The sequence below is a fragment of the Galeopterus variegatus genome, unplaced genomic scaffold (assembly GCF_000696425.1).
Source record: "Galeopterus variegatus unplaced genomic scaffold, G_variegatus-3.0.2 Scaffold345, whole genome shotgun sequence".
Lineage (NCBI taxonomy): Eukaryota > Metazoa > Chordata > Mammalia > Dermoptera > Cynocephalidae > Galeopterus > Galeopterus variegatus.
The window spans coordinates 647,049-663,978 of NW_007726456.1; the positions used below are offsets into that span (position 1 = coordinate 647,049).

The 16,930-nt window shown below is 32.2% G+C and overlaps 1 protein-coding gene across 4 annotated transcripts in view; it reads left to right on the forward strand.

Annotated features, from left to right (window-relative positions):
- Window positions 1-16,930, forward strand: part of CHD9 (chromodomain helicase DNA binding protein 9) — a 209,296-nt gene that overhangs the window by 152,348 nt on the left and 40,018 nt on the right. For all 4 annotated transcript variants that reach the window (XM_008567795.1, XM_008567796.1, XM_008567797.1 and 1 more), the window contains 6 exons: window positions 1,736-1,903; window positions 2,897-3,076; window positions 9,122-9,232; window positions 11,822-12,018; window positions 12,690-12,889; window positions 16,430-16,589. In XM_008567795.1, coding sequence (XP_008566017.1) covers window positions 1,736-1,903; window positions 2,897-3,076; window positions 9,122-9,232; window positions 11,822-12,018; window positions 12,690-12,889; window positions 16,430-16,589 — 1,016 coding nt within the window. The remainder of the gene's footprint in view (window positions 1-1,735; window positions 1,904-2,896; window positions 3,077-9,121; window positions 9,233-11,821; window positions 12,019-12,689; window positions 12,890-16,429; window positions 16,590-16,930) is intronic.

A 16,930-nucleotide genomic window follows, 5' to 3' on the forward strand; every position in this document is an offset into this window, starting at 1 on the left:
TTTTTTATATGTCCTTCTAACTTATAAAAAGGTATATACCTAGTTGAGTACAGTATTTTTACTGTTTAAAGAATATTATATAAATTTGAGAGAGACCTAAGCTCTAAGAATAACTTATTTGGAAAAAAAGGAATGAAAATTCTGAAATTTTCATTCCTTAAAAATAAGTACTTGTTTATCTTAATTTCATCTTCTAATCATCATATAATATAGTATGCATAAAAATGAGGCATAAGATAGTTTGCCTTTTTATAAAATGCTGTAGAAAATCAAGTTATGATTCCATATAAGTTATGAATACACTAGACTTCATGGAAACATAGGAATATTAATTAAAGTGATCAGAGAAGATCAAAATTTGAAAAGGTAAGCATCAAGGAGGGATATGAGTAGACAAAATATGAGAAATTTCTTTTATTGTTCATAATGGCCTTAATTGTAATGCAGTTTATATTATTACTTTAAATAGGAATAAAACCAAATATAATAAATTGTTATTGAGAATATACATGGCTTATTAAATACAGTATTTTAAATTGCTCATCTTTGTAACTGTATTTAATCTAGTTCAAAATATCAAAGGCTTATTCAGAAAATTAATAGATCTAACCAGCAACTCAACTCTTTCTGTAAAAGGGCAATTAGTATATATTTTAGGCTTTGTGTGGGCCACACAAAGTCTCTGTCACACATTTCTTTGTTTTTTACTATCCTTCAAAAATGTAAAACTGCCATTCTTAGTTGGCAGGCCAGATTTGGTTTCCAGGCTGTAGTTTGCCAATCCTTAGGTTAAACCCAAATTATAATTATTTGCTTTTGGAATGCATATTTATACTTAAAACTGCCTATAGCACATGTGATGTTCTAAAAGTTAATTTAAAATAAAATAACAAAGTCACATAGAACCTAAGGAGAAACTAGAAAAACTGTACCAAATACCCCAACTTTCCCTAAATCTAGAGCAAAGTTGCCCATTTACAGTTCTGTGCTCCAAATGGCACAAAGAGGATATGGATGGAATAAAAATGTCCACAAAGGGCACAGCATCAATGCCATCTATAAATTTTAAAGCCACAATTTAGAATTTAATGTGTCTGAAAATAATGGGAAAATGTTTAATAATTTGGGAGAAATATTGTAGATTCTAAAAAAATTTGGAGTTAAGATTTATCATACAAATTTAAGAAGATAGGAACTCAAGATAAAATATGAAATTCCTATATAATCTCTTATGTCTCCACTTTGACATGTGTACGTATTAGATAATGAGTTTTTCCTCCATTTACATAAAATTTAGATCTCCAGAGTTATTAACCTCAGAATTACCCAGCTTAAATAAAATATATTGAAAAGATTGTTGATAATGTAGTAGAACAAAATTTAGAATTTTAGGGTTGCACATTGTCTTTAAAGCTTGAATTGCTATCAACTAAAAAAATCTGTTTATAGATTTTGTGTTCCTTTCTGAAATTATATTGATTACACCCCCATTGAAATAGTAATCCTTCATGGATTGCTATTCTCTGAAATATAAGCTTAAATTTTAATTTATTGCTGATTGTGGAATCATTTCTCATTTTGGTAAGCTCTTCCTTAATTTCTAGAAAAAGGGTATATGTAATTCATTAGTAAGTGTGTCTAAAAATTCTTATATACATTTATATAACATATATAGTTTACTAATAAATGTCTTTTGTGAAAAAAATTGAATCTATAACTTTTCATTTTGTTATAGGCCCAAGCTCGTTGCCACAGAATTGGTCAGAACAAAGCAGTTAAAGTCTATAGACTAGTAACTCGTAACTCATATGAGAGAGAGATGTTCGACCGAGCCAGTCTGAAACTGGGCCTAGATAAGGCTGTGCTACAAAGCATGAGTGGAAGAGAGAGTAATGTTGGTGGTGTATGTATATTTTCTTTTTCACTTGGGGTTTTTGTCTTATTTTTGTTTGCATTTAATTTTACCACAGGTAGCATATCATTTAATTTGGTTCATACTGAACACTAAATACGTTGTTTTATGCGAGTGGTCATTTTCAGAATAGACCTACGTTTAATTAATACTTTTAAATCCTGTCTGTACAGTTCCAGAGCTTGTGAATTCTAAGAATATGTTTTAGTCTTTCAAATTATTTTTTTAGTGTCATACTACTAGCATTGACTTTGTCTTGTTATAAATGATAGTTTGGGGCATTTTTTTCCTGAAGATTCTTATCTGGTATCTTGTGTTTGTATCAATAATAAAATCATAGTTCTAAAAAGACCTTGAGAGGTTATCTGCCCCTTAGGCTTTGTTTTATCTGAAGCCATTTTAGGCAGATGGGTAAATCTTACTTTAAAGATAGTAAAAAGCCAACAACTATCACATTATTTCAGTGAATTCTCTCTTACTGTGCATCTGAAACTCAAATGCAATTTCAAAATGACCTCTTACATTCTTTGACATCCTTTAGGAATACTTTCAAATTTTATGAATTTTGTTTTATTTCGTGGTTTCTTCCCCCAAATATATGCAGTTTACTTACAGTTAATTTAGGCCCTTTAAACACAGTCATGTTCAAGTAATGTTTTCTCTGTGGATCATCAATCACTGTTCCTAGGGATGAATCCCTTAGCCGAGAATGGTTGGGTGACCTCTGAATCTGAGTCTGAAGTCTCGGCTTTCGTCTGACAGCTTTGTCCACTTCTGCCGGTATCTAGGTGCTCTCTCTAATAAAGTCTGCAGTGGCTGTTAATGTCCCCATCTTTGGCTGGAGGACAAAAAAAAAAACAATAGGTTTAGTCCTAAGGAGACTTCTCTGTTGTTATTCTTTCTTGTTAGGAACCTGGCTTATCCCTCCTTGGTAGAATGATCCAGAGCTATTCAGGTATTGCCAAAATTATTTTCTTACTTTAGATTCAACAGCTTTCCAAAAAGGAAATAGAAGACCTGCTTCGAAGAGGTGCTTATGGTGCCATTATGGAGGAAGAAGATGAAGGCTCTAAATTCTGTGAAGAGGATATCGATCAGATTTTACTGCGTCGTACAAAAACTATTACAATTGAATCAGAAGGACGTGGGTCAACATTTGCCAAGGTAACAGTGAGTGCTATTTTATAAATATTACAGTGATGTTCACATCTTCACTACTGGAATAATTTAACTGTCTGTTACTCTCGATGTTTAAACATACTGTATTAGCTCTAAAGCATTAGGTAATAATATTTTCCTTCATTTTTTTCTGATCTCATATCAAGTTTCTCATGTACTCTTCTGATCCTAATAAAATGGATTAAGTATAATAACTAGAAATAGTTATAAATGTTAATCAGAGTAGAACATTTAAAATCCAAGAAATTTAGAAGGAAAAAAGCACATATACTAAAAGCTGAGCAAAATATAAGCAATTATGTCAGAGTTTAAACCATCTTACATTAACTTTAATAATTTAAAGAACCTAAAAGAGAGAAAGGATTGCTAATTTCATTTTAAATACTTAAATCTGTTTTTGGGAGGGGTGAAATTTTTGTTTCGAAAGGAAATGTTAGTAACAGTCTATATTTATTAGGATAAAATATAAAATATTTTAAAAGTTTGCTATTTGCCTTTATATTCCTTTTTTCCTTTTTCTTTTTCTTTTTTTCCAACAGAGATGTGGTAAACTTGTCTCCCATTTATTTCAAGAGTTTTTTGTTGCAGTACTCTGTTTCACCTGCACTGATTCATGTGGGTTTTTTCCTTCCAGCTTTACTTCTAACATTTTCCTCCTTCTCCATCCCTTTCTCCACTTTCAATCCAGAAGACTTTTTTTAATCTTCATGGGGAGCCCTATGTTATAATAAGTAATGCAGGTGTTGCACCAAAAGTAGTGATATCAGTCTCCAAATGGAAACTTTTCTTTCATTCATTCAGCAAACTAATGCATTCTTGTGTCAGGTACTTTGCTAAATACTATAAATACTAAAATGAGAGGATTGTAGTTGCTGAAGAAACTAAAGTAGAAAATTATTAATTCTGTGTAAAATCGGAGAGCAGAGAATAAGGAAAGACTTTACAGAGAAAGTAACATTCCAGCTGAGCTTTGAAAGAAGTGTGGATTTCATTATGTTACAGAGAGAGAAAGCCACCTAATTAATCATACAATGCTAAACTACAAGGAAGATTTCAGGAATATGGTGTAGGTATGTGTGGATGCATGGGATGAATTAGCTGGAGATGAATTTAAGGAGTTAGTGAAGTTGTATCCAAATTGTGAAGGGCTTTGTGTGCCATTTTGAGAAATTTGAACTCGATTCTGAGGCAATTAAAAAGCTTTTAAAGCCCTTCAAGCAGAATATGGACATAATGCAGTCTAGTTGAGAAATTTAACTCTAGCAGCAGTGTAGGGAATGAGTTGTAAAAGGGAAAAACTGGAGGTAGGAAGATCATTTAAGAGGCTTGTGTGACAGATAATGATAGGTGAACTAGGGTAGTGGAGACCCACTTGAATCAGTAGGAGTTGATGACCAGATAGAAATTTGTAACTGTTAAGAGGGTGGGAAATCCTATTATGGTAATTAAAAGGTGGGGTCTTAAAGAGATGCTTAGACTGTGAGGACTTTGTCCATCCGAATGGACTGATCCATTCATGGAGTAATGGGCATGATTCTAATGGTTTTATTTGTCTTTGCTTTTTGTTTTCTTTTATGGTTTTATTTTTATATTTAAATTTTTGATCTGTTGCACAGTTATTTTCTTAAGTTTTTTTTTGGAATTTATAAAACCTTATTATAAAACATTACAGAAAGTGATGAAAATATAGGGAAAAATCATCTATAATTCTCACACACCACCTCCAACCTAGCCAAACTGTGTATAGTCCATTCCTTTGTTCCACCATTTTTAATGGCTTTAAAAGGAGAGCAACTGAGAAGCTTAGCACTCTCTTGCTCAGCCATCTGCCGTGTGATACCCTATGTCTCTGTGGAGAGTCACCACCAACAAGAAGGCCCTCGCCAGGTGTGACTTTGGACTTCCCAGCCTCCAAACTGTAAGAAATAAATTTATTTATAAATTACCCAATTTCAGGTATTCTAAGCAACAGAAACAGAACAATACAGTATTATTTTACTTAGAAGACTCAGATATACTCTAATCATAATCAGCTATGCTGTGAAAATGAGAAATAATTTAGGCATGTAAATGTCTATTTTAAATCTTTGGACTAGGGAGTAGAGGTTACATTTGAAAAGAGAGCTGACTGAAGAGGTACCACAGTAACTGAGGAGAGTTCAGAGAGTTTGCCGTAGTTGTTTCGTAATTTGCTCATTTCCGAAATAATTTGTTCATTCTTATTTGGGAAAGCCACTAGATAGTAGGTGTTTGGCATAGTGGAATATGCAAAAAAAGTGTAAAGTTGGAAGTATTTTACGTTTTCCTGGAATATCCAAATACTTCAGCTGTGCACAATTGTTTTCAGTACTTTGTATAAATAATTTCAATCTGTGTTTCTTTGCATTTTCAAATAATATTTGCTAAGGCACTACATATATGGAGCAGGGTACTCATAAGAATATTTAGACTTATTGCATATCTATCACTATTCATAACTTCATTTATAAGTGATTACATTATCTAAACCTTGCTTTCAGAGATTTTCTTAAGGACAGTCAGGTGGGTCCTAGAAATAGAAAAGTTTCTAATGTGATTTTCTAAAATTTGCTATAGAACAAAAGATTTGTAATTGCTTAACCCCCCCCCCAAAAAAAAAAAAAGAAAAACCAGTCTGAATCATATTTCAGATAGATTGCTCATTTGTAAGGTCCCTTCTTGGGCACCTACTCTCTTTCTGCTACTTTCTGTTGTAGGAAGATGGGTGTCAACATTAAAAAATCTTCCCTTGCAAAGAACAAAGGGACTTAATGATTGAAAGAATGCATTTTAAGAAAAATAATTTGGAACAAACTAGGATATTAGGATTTAAATTTGGAAAAGGTTGGTAAACCTGTACTTGGTGACATTTTGCACAACAGGCATTTCATTTCTGTAGGCATCAATCCATTCTTGCAATCCTTGAGAATCACGTAAATCATCTTGAAAATAGATTATATGTCTATTAACAGTAGCATCTCGAATTATTTAGAAATTTTTTTTTAAGTTTTATTTGAAAAATAAATGTTATTTTTCTTATAATGAATGTACCAAAAGCTGTTTAATCATGAAGTTTAGTTTCTTCCTGGCAAATTATTTCAATCATCAACAGTTATCTGGTAGCAGAATGGGAGTGATTACCCAAAGTAACATAGGATGTTTTTTAGGTAAGCAACCAAAAAGGAATGTGCTTTAAAAATCTGATTGTTTCCTTTCCATGACTTTTTATATGTGATGGCCTTCATGTTAAATGTTCTCCAATTCACATAAAGCAGATACTCATTTACTAGATTAGTTAAATCTCAAGAGGCAAGTGTCAGTGCAACTGTAATACAAAATAAAATCCTGTGAACTTCATTTAGTGATCTTCTTATTGTTCCTGAAAAATGAGTTTTTAACAAGTTTATATTAGTGAGGATTTGAAAGTATCTGTCCTCAGTTGTGAGAAATTTATTTCTGAATTAACAAAATGAAGTCCCCTCATAGTTAAGGAATTACTCAAGTGTAGTTACATTACATATCTGTCCCTCCTACTCATTCATACCTGTTTGATGAATTTTTGTCACATACTTAATTTTATACAGATGATATTGGCTGTCTTGTTTTTGTTTTATCAAACTAGTTAGCCTTTGTTCTTTCAAGCTGAATATGAGTTTTTAAATACATTGTCTATCATTAATAGGTGTCTTATATTATTTCCTGTTGCAACTGTAGTAAGTTAGCATGAATTTAGTGGCTTGTGAGGCTGGCCAGTTAGCTCAGTTGGTTAGAGCACAGTGTTATAACACCAAGGTCAAGGTTTTGGATCCCCATACTAGCCAGCCAAAAAAAAAAGAACTTACTTAGTGGCTTGAAACAGTACAAATTTATTCTCTTATAGTTCTAGATGTCAGAAGTCCAACAAGAGTCTTACTGGGCTAAAATCCAAGATGTCAGCAGGGATGGTTCATTCTGGGTGCTCCAGGAGACTATCTGTTTCTTATCTCTTCCCAGTTCCTAAGACTGCCTGCATCCCTTGGCTTGTGGCCACAGTACTCCAATCTCTGCTTTGCTTGTGTCTTACCCTTTTTCTCTTCTGTAGTCAGATCTCCCTCTGCCTCCCTCTCGTAAGGACACTTGTTACATTTAGGGCCCACTTGGATAATACAAGTTAATTTTCCCATTTCAAGATCCTTAACTTAATAACATCTGCAAAGACCCTTTTGTAGTATAAGACAACACTCACAGGGTTCCAGGGATCAGGACCAGATACCTTTGTGGGCCATTATTCAGCTGGCCACATTCATCATTTCAAAGAAATTAAAAATTACTATTTTTCAGCAGTTTTATAATATTAAAGCTATAGAGCAAGCAAAAATAAAAGGAATTTAAATGAACTTTATTAACGTATTTATTTATGTCACTTCTGTTCCATAAAAATGCCAATAAAATGCATATTTTTAAATACCTATAGTATTTAATACTTGCTTAATACAGGCATCTTAAAAGCCCAACCTCAGAAGTATGCTAGATGGAATGAATTTACCTATTACTTGATAAGCAATGACATGAACAGAAATCTTCAAGATCCACAAGAGGCATTTAGTATTTTAATTTTGTTCCTACTCATTTTGTAGACGTTTTGTAAAGTTTCAAACTACAAATACAGACAGTATAGTACAATGAAATCTTGTGTACTATCACCCAGCTTCAATAATTATTAACTTATGCTAAACTTGTTTCATCACTACCCACCCATTATTCATATTATTTTGAAGCAAACCCAAATATCATGTTATCACCTTTTTGCGTTTCCACATGTATCACTAAAGATAAAGACTTTTTTTAACATAACTGCAATAATATTATCACATAAAATAAAATTAAATGTAATTACTTGATTTTAATTATGTGATGTTCAAACTTTCAGTTATATTGAATGTCATAAATGGTGTGTTTGCTTTTAACAGTATTAATATCTTTTTAATGTGTGATTTTCTACATTTTTAAATTCCATGAAGATGATGTTTTAATTTAGATTTTTATCTTTTGATTATATCCTGCATAATTAGGCATTATCTTTAAACCATCTACCAATTATATTCTCCTTTGAAAATCACTTTATGTGACCATATTCTTCCATTTATTTTTGTAAGAGTTGGCATGCCCTTTTCTTTCTTAAAGCATTGTGTATTTTCACTGCTTCTTATGTTTTTATAAAGCACTTTGATGACTTTTCTTCAATGTGGCATATTTATTAGTGACTTAAGTTGTAAGTAATGCGCATTAGTCCACAAGTGATAGGGTTGAAGTGTGTGTGTGTGTGTGTGTGTGTGTGTGTGTGTGTGTATAAAGATATATATATAAAGATAACATGTATACACACACATATATAGTTTCTTCCAAATGAAAGACCTTATAATTTTCACAGTATTTAAGAAAGTAAATCACATATATTTTCCTTTTGTTCCTCTGTATTTCCTTAATATTTTACAATGATTATGCAGTATTTATGGTGTAATAAAAAGAGTTTTTAAAATAAAGACAGTCGGTGATTCTTTTTTTCTTTTAGTTTCCCATATATTGTGTTGTATTTCTTTAGGAGACATATCTGTCTGAAAATGTGATGGAAATAAAGTAGGAGTAAACAAGAAAATGAACTGTTTTAAAAATCTTGTTTTAACCAAATTTCTTAATATTCGTGTAGTGTTTTTAGAAATCATATCTTTGTCCTGGGTATTTTTCTCACCAAAAAGATTTGATCCTTGCTTACCAAAGTTTAAGATTTAAGCAACAGTAATAACTTATTTAACTCTGCTCCTAAACTCCAGCTTGTGTTGGTATTAAACCTTGCCTTAGCAGATACTGTGCTACATTTCAGACCACTGAATTTGAAATACCCTGTGAAAGTATGTGTACTGAGTTCAAATTCTATCCACAGTAAATGTGAGAAGATAATGTTTTAAGTATACTTTGATAGATTTTTCCTCTAAGCTTCAAAACATTTTGAAAAACTGCTATTATGTATTTCAGGCGAGTTTTGTGGCATCTGGAAACCGGACAGATATTTCCTTAGATGATCCCAACTTCTGGCAAAAATGGGCTAAAAAGGCAGAGATAGATATAGACACCATCAGTGGCAGAGTAAGTATTTCTTTCCCTCTAAAAAATTTCCTTGGGGACACTTTGGGAATATTGTTGTAATATTCAATTATGCATTTACAGAAATACATTTCTGCATGTATAAATTGAAATGGAGTAATAGAATGATTACATACTAAGTCAGGCACTGCTTCAATTTAATACTTCTGATATCTGTCATAATGGGTTATAATACAGGGAAAGTTTAACTTTTGGATGTAGTTTACACTCTTAAAGTTATAATGTGTTTTTTTTTTAATTGTGGTTTTTATTTTTTAAAGATGACCAGTAAGGGGATCTTAACCCTTGATTTGGTGGTGTTAGCACCATACTCTCCCAAGTGAGCTAACCGGCCATCCCTATATAGGGATCTGAACCTGTGGCCTTGGTGTTATCAGCACCCAAGTGAGCCACAGGCTGGCCCTAAAAAAATTTTAATGTCTTCCAATCATGGGTTACTTCTCCTTTACTCTTTAACTTTGTTTTCTTGGTGTCAGACCCATTAATGATGATTTGGTAAAATATGGAAGGAGAAAAAAGGCAGTCAAGAAAGGGATATTTTTATGCTGTTTCCTTTATGACTTCCCTTAGAGCTGAGGAAGAAGGGGCCAACATGCTAAAACAGAATTTGTGGAACTAATAATAATAGCATAACTGGTTGTTTACTAAGACATCTGTCTAAAAATTATATTTACAATGTTTGGGAGCCTTACCTACTATCAAAGTAAGAAGTGATTAAAGAAATTTTATATTAAGCATTGTTATATGGGATCTTCTTTGATAGGTAGCCTTTTAAAATGTAACATTTTGCAATTAGCAGTAACACCACTGCCATCCATAATCGCTATTATTTAATGTATTTTGGAAATATCTATAATTTTGTGTAATAAGTACATTTGAAAAGCAGCTATAAAGATATCATTCTTTGCATATGGCATGTTAATATGCCTAAAAAGGCAGTGAAATCTGCAAAACTATTAAAATTTAGAAATGAATTCAGTGAATTAACTGGGTAGAAGATAAATGTAACATTTAGCTTTCCTAAAGATCAGTACTAACAGAAGTAGAAAAATATAATGCAAGAGGAGATCTACTTTACAATAGGAAAAAAGATAAAGAACACTTAGCGATATACCTAAAGAAAGATGTATGTGATTTCAGTGAAGTGAAATTTAGTTGGGAGGTTTGTCAGTTGGAAAGGAAAAACTACATATTTTAAAATTTTAACAGTCTATTAGAATTTTAACTCATAGATATAATGCAACTCAAATCAAAATGTTAAACAATTTTTATATAACTATACAAAATAATTTTAAAATTCCATTGGTAGAACATTTAATGAACTTTTAAGAATCTGTCCTACAGCAAAAAACACACATGTACAATGATAATCACCATTAATTTACCATAGCAATAATTATAGCAGATGAAATCTATCAATGAGTTATAAAATTAATGGGTGAAAGTTTGAGAAAGAAGAACTTTATGTACTCTCAAAGTATGTCTTCTAAATATTTATTAATTATAAAATATTTATTAATTGCAAGAAACTTTACAGTGGAGAAACTTGGCAAAAGTTAACATCACCTATAATACCAACATTATGTATCCTCTTAAATATAATACTCTGTGTACATACTGTGGTATACCAGGACCTTTGTTTTCTGCTCCCTGCTTCCTCTCCTACCATTTATCCTCTCTGCTCTAGGACTTGAACGTTTTCTAAACATCTGATGTCATTTTAGGCTCCTTGCCCTTTTCTCTACTTGTAATGTTTTCTCCTCCATGGCTACCTGGCAAAGTACTTCTAACTCTTCAAGAATTTTCTCTAGTATCACTACTTTTGTGAAATTTTCCCTTATTTCCTTTGTACCCATCTTGAACCATAAAACACTTCATCCTGAATAGCATTTGTTTACATATTTGTCTAACCCTCTACACTATGAGCGGAATCTCTATTCATCTTTCTAGCCACAGCCCATAATAGAATGCCTAACTTAGAGTAGTTTCTCAGTAAAGGTTAAAAGTATGTCAACTTAAGTTGTTTTGAATGACTTAAACTGAATTGAACATAGTTAGGCAGATGAATGAATGTGTTGCTTTTTGTAATTAGTATAAGTCTTTTGGAAAGCACTAAAACATGTTTAGATCTATAAAATATTCATATCCTTTGACCGATATTTCCATTCCTGGGTATTTCCCTTTCAGATTTATCTTTAGGATTAACTTAGATCACAAAAATTTAGTTAGCATTATTTATTTTGAAAATTGAGAATCTAAATTAGAATATAAATTAATTAGGTAAAGAAAATTATGAGGCATAAATTCAGCTTAAAAATGTATTCTATGATTATTGCAAAAGCACAGTTATTATTATATTATAATAATAAAGCAAAATACCAAGTTCTTTTTTTCCTATGATTGTAATGTTATAAAGTTGATTTGGTAGGTTGATGAATTGTTAGTAATTTCTTTTTTTCTAGCTTTCTACAATTTTTTATTATTTGTACAATAATAAAGGTGAAAATGTAAAACATTGTTATAAGCAAAATCATAAAAGGACTTTCAAGTAATAGTCATTTAATTTTGCAGAATAGTTTGGTTATTGACACTCCAAGAGTTAGGAAGCAAACAAGACCCTTTAGTGCCACAAAAGATGAACTGGCTGAATTATCTGAAGCTGAAAGTGAAGGAGATGAAAAGCCCAAACTCCGGAGACCCTGTGACCGTTCCAATGGCTATGGAAGAACTGAATGCTTTAGAGTAGAGAAAAACCTACTTGTTTATGGGTAAAATATTACTTTTAACATTTACTGTAAGTAGTCTGGTTTATAAAGGTACTGAAAATATATACTGTTTTCCACTATACTAGGGTACTTCAGAAAGTTCATGGAAAGATTCGTATTATTTTTTAATTCTGTTTTCCACGAACTATTTGAAGTACCCTCATTTTTTTTATCTCATTAGAATCAATAAAAGCTATTTTTAAAGTACCCTGAATGTCTATGGGTTTTTTGCGGGGGCGAGGGGAGGCAGTTTGGCAGCTGGTCAGTACAAGGATGGAATCCTGGACCTTGGGGGTATCAGCACCATGCTCTTACCAATTGAGCTAACTGGCTAGCCCACCACTTTTCCTTCTGAATGTCTATGTTTAACTATATTTAATAGCAGAATGATGAGATACCCTTAAGTGTCTACATTGTAAATGTATCACTAAAGTCAAACTTTTTGTTCTAAAATTTGCATATTTAGTAACACAAAGTTGATAATGTTATCCATTATTGAATAAAATATACTAGGAATTACTATACCATGCCTCTGCATTTTAGACATGGGGGGAAAACTTCATTAGCAAATTCTATTAATGACAAAATTTGTTGTTTTTTATGCCTTCTATCCATAGGTTATGTTTTTCTCTAGAAATACTCATTTGTAATGTAAATATGCCTTTTTTAACCAGGTGGGGCCGATGGAGAGAGATTCTGTCTCATGGCCGTTTTAAAAGGCAGTTAAATGAGCATGATGTAGAAATAATTTGCCGAGCCCTTTTAGCGTATTGCCTTGTTCACTACCGAGGAGATGAGAAAATTAAAGGTTTCATATGGGATCTCATTACTCCAACTGAAGATGGGCAGACACGAGAGCTACAAAATCACCTAGGTAAAAACATTCTTTGGTTTTCTTTTTACACTTATTTTTAGTTATATAAGTAATACTTAACATATTCTCCTATAAAATATTAAAGCATTACAGATTATATTAAAGAATATTAATCCTCACTCCCAATTCAAGTTCCAGTTTCAGAAAATGCCAATATTAATTGCTTGATGGGTTTTTACCCATTGCTATCAAATACATATCAGGTTGCAGGTTGTTTACCCAACAGTATGTCTTAGGGGTTTTTCCATCTGTGTTTGTGTAGATCTATCTCAAATTTTAACTTCTGCTTAGTATTCCATAGTATGGATGTTTTGTAATTTATTTAGCCTCTCCTTTAATAATGGACATTTAGGTTGTTTCCAATTTTAGACAATGTGAAGATCTCTGTACATTTCTCCTTGTGTACATGAGTAAGTCTTTCTCTAAAGTAGATTCCAAAAATAGAATTATATATGTATAGCATACATATGTCTTTAGTACCTAAAATGCAACTCATGGATCGATAGGATCAGCATCTCCTGGGAGCTTTTTAGATGCAGAGTCTTAGGCCTCAGACTTACTGAATCAGAATCTGCATTTTAACAAGATCCTCAGAAATTAGTGTGCATATTAAAGTTTGAGAAACATTTATATACATTTTAAATTTTTATAAATACTTTAATTTGCTGTCCAAAGTGGCTATACCAATTTACAGTCCTATCAAGAGATATGTGCAGGTACTTTTTTGTCCACAGCCTTGCTAACAGAACATTCTTTTCTGCATAAAATAATTGAATTTTCTATAAAAATAAAAAAGATTACTATGCCCTTAAATTTATTTTACAATTTTGTTCTATTCAGAAAATATCTACTGAACGCTTGCTATGTGTTTCTTATACAAGGTACTGGGAAGATAACAAGAAACAAGATAAACAAGAGCTCTGGGAAGATAACAAGAAACAAGATAAACAAGAGCTCTGAGCTCATGAACCTTACATTATAGCTAGGTAGACAGACATAGTAAAATGTAGATAAATTAATTAAATAATTACAGATTGTAATAAGTGTTGTGAAGTAAATAAACAAATTACTGACATGGAGAACAACAGAAAGCACCTCTTTTAGCCGGGATGGTGACTATAGGCCTATCTTAATAGGAGATAATGAAGTTCATTAATGTGAAGAGCTGACTTCTGGGTAAAAATGGATGAATAACACAAATATAATTTCACTCTTCCTTGAAATCCCAATTGTAAAGTGGGAAAAAAAATGGAAGGCATTAAACTTGATAAACTCTGTAGAACAAATGACCTAGTTTCTTCAACAAATAAATTGTGGGCATGGGAGTGAATGGAGAGGGTATCGATTAACCAGTGGTTCTCAACTGTTTTATAGAAACCCAGTGGAGATGATTTTGTGCCGCACCAGAGATTGTCACAACTTTGGGCATGTTACTGGCATCTAGTGGGTAGAGGCCAGGGGAGCAGAGATAGCCCCCCACAATGAAGAACTATCCAGCCCAAAATATCAATAGTGTTGATATTGAAACCCTGTTATAACTTTAAAGAGGTTTAAAAGTCATCAATCAGTTGTAGTATGGGAACTTTATTTAGATCTTGACTGAAACAAACAACCCAGGGGAGATTTTTTACATTGTCTTTATGAGACTGTTAGAAATTTGAATATTGAATATTAAGGAACTATTATTACATTCCTTTGGGCTGATAATAGTATTATAGTTACTTTTAAGGAGGCCTTATTTTTTACATATTACTAAATGTCTTTTAGATATCACTAAAAGATAACTCATATTTATGAATGAAATGATCAGTGTCTTACATTTACTTCAAAATAATATGGAAGTTTGTTGAGTGAACAGAGTATAGATGAAACAAAGGAGACCGTGAGTTGAAAATTATTAAAGTTGGATAATGGGACACGGGGAGCCATCGTACCGTGTTATCTACTTTTGTATATGCCTATATTTCATAATTTAAAAAATGGGTATAAACCCTCCGAAGTGTGGATAATAGGAGAGGAAATAGCAACATTTTGGAAGCTAGAAGCAAATAGATTAGTGATAACTGACTTAACCAACCTGAGAGAACTGAATCTTAGGTCAGCAGTAGGGAAAGACAAAACCCAAACTGATTTGCTTCATAGATTTCCCAAAAGTCTCAGAAATTTGTTACATCAGGAACCTCTGGAAGTGGGCTTGAAAACATATAGGTGCTTTCATTAAAAGTTGTTTAGAAGGGGGTAAGATCCCTGAATACCCACTTTCACTCCATGTAGCTAGGATGAAAACTGACTGAAAGTTCATTCTCTGGAGAGGGTAAAATAGAAGATCCCTGGGTTGCTTTGGTAATTGAGGTGTGGAACTACTGAATGGGGATTAAATGAGTGTATGCATACTGGCTTATGTGGTACTCAAGAAAGAAAACTAGAGTTTTCTTTCGTGAATCTAACCAGCCCAAAACCTAAAGATGATGACAGGAAAAAAACTCTTCAGTGAGCCATAATAGTATGCTCCATCGATTCATTACCACCTATCACCTTTTTGATCTGTCATAGACTAAGCAAAAGCTATACCATGCAAATACTAAACCATGTAAAACTGTAATGTTAACATAGAATAAAGTAGAATTTAAGATGGAAGGTATTAAGTGGGATTTTAATAAAAAGGGAGACTACCTAATAATCAAAGAGAACAATCCATAGAAGAAGATATAACAAGTATGAACTTATATACATCTAATAAACTAGACTCAGAATAGAAAGACAAAAAAAAAAAAAACCTGCCAAAATTATAAGAAGAAATGGACTAATCTACATTGTAAATAAGTCGCAGGATTATACATATAATATAATGTTTGAAAACTTGTTTTTCCACATATGTAGTAATAGCATAAACATGCATGGAGTTAGAAAACAAATTCAGGGTACTGGTGACCTCTGGGAAGGAATGGATGAATTGGATGGGAGAGGACTACATAGGGACTTCAACTGTGTATTATTTTCTATCGTAAAAAAACTGAGCAAATATGTAATATATGAATATAAAGAGTGGGAATACTTTTTGTATTTTTTAAATATTTCATGACAAAGATCTCAAATAAAATAAAATGAATTTAGCTACCTTGAACAGGAATTCCCAATGGCTAACCTAATCCACACTATTAATAAAATCAATTTTGAAAATCAAAAGGCTAAAATGTATCTTTTGGTAACTAGGAAAGCAAAAGTAAAGCAGAGGGACAGATTTGATCTTTTGGCTTTTACATTTGGAAAAAACATCATTTGTTTTGGAACAAAAAGAAAATCTGATTCATTTTAGATGTGGAATTATTAGATATTTGGGGTACATTGTTTTAATATGTGTAAAACTGTCATCCTGACTTGTGATTGTGTCAGTATTGTTACCACTGTTTTAAAAATTTCCCTATAACCTGTGCGGACCTCAGAAAGTCTGGAGAAATTTCCTACATTGAAAAAATCTTTTAAGTTGCAGATCTGTATATACATTATTCCTGATTTCACATGTATTTCTCATTTTAACAGGCCTATCAGCTCCTGTACCCCGGGGTCGAAAAGGGAAGAAAGTAAAGACTCAAACAAGCTCCTTTGATATACAGAAAGCAGAATGGCTTCGAAAATATAATCCTGAGCAGCTACTTCAAGATGAAGGCTACAAAAAACATATAAAACACCACTGTAATAAGTACGTAGTAGGTTGTTTTTAACACAACTCTTTAAAAATTCATCTTTCTGAATTTATTAACAATCTTAAAGCATGCTGTTTTTTGAGGACAGAGAGCATGGTCTAGGACCAAACCTAATCTTTATCTTACAAAGTATCCTTCAGCAAATTCTGGTACCTCTTGGGTCACTGTTTTGACCAACAGATAAATAAAACTGGCCTCCAAATGAGCTGATTATGTCTTACTTGGATATTAAATAATGATGATTGTGAGATTTTGGAGAAACCTTTTATATTTAGTCTGAAGTAATTATTATTTTATTTTTTTTTTTTTTTGTCTTTTTTTTTTTTTTTTTTTTTTT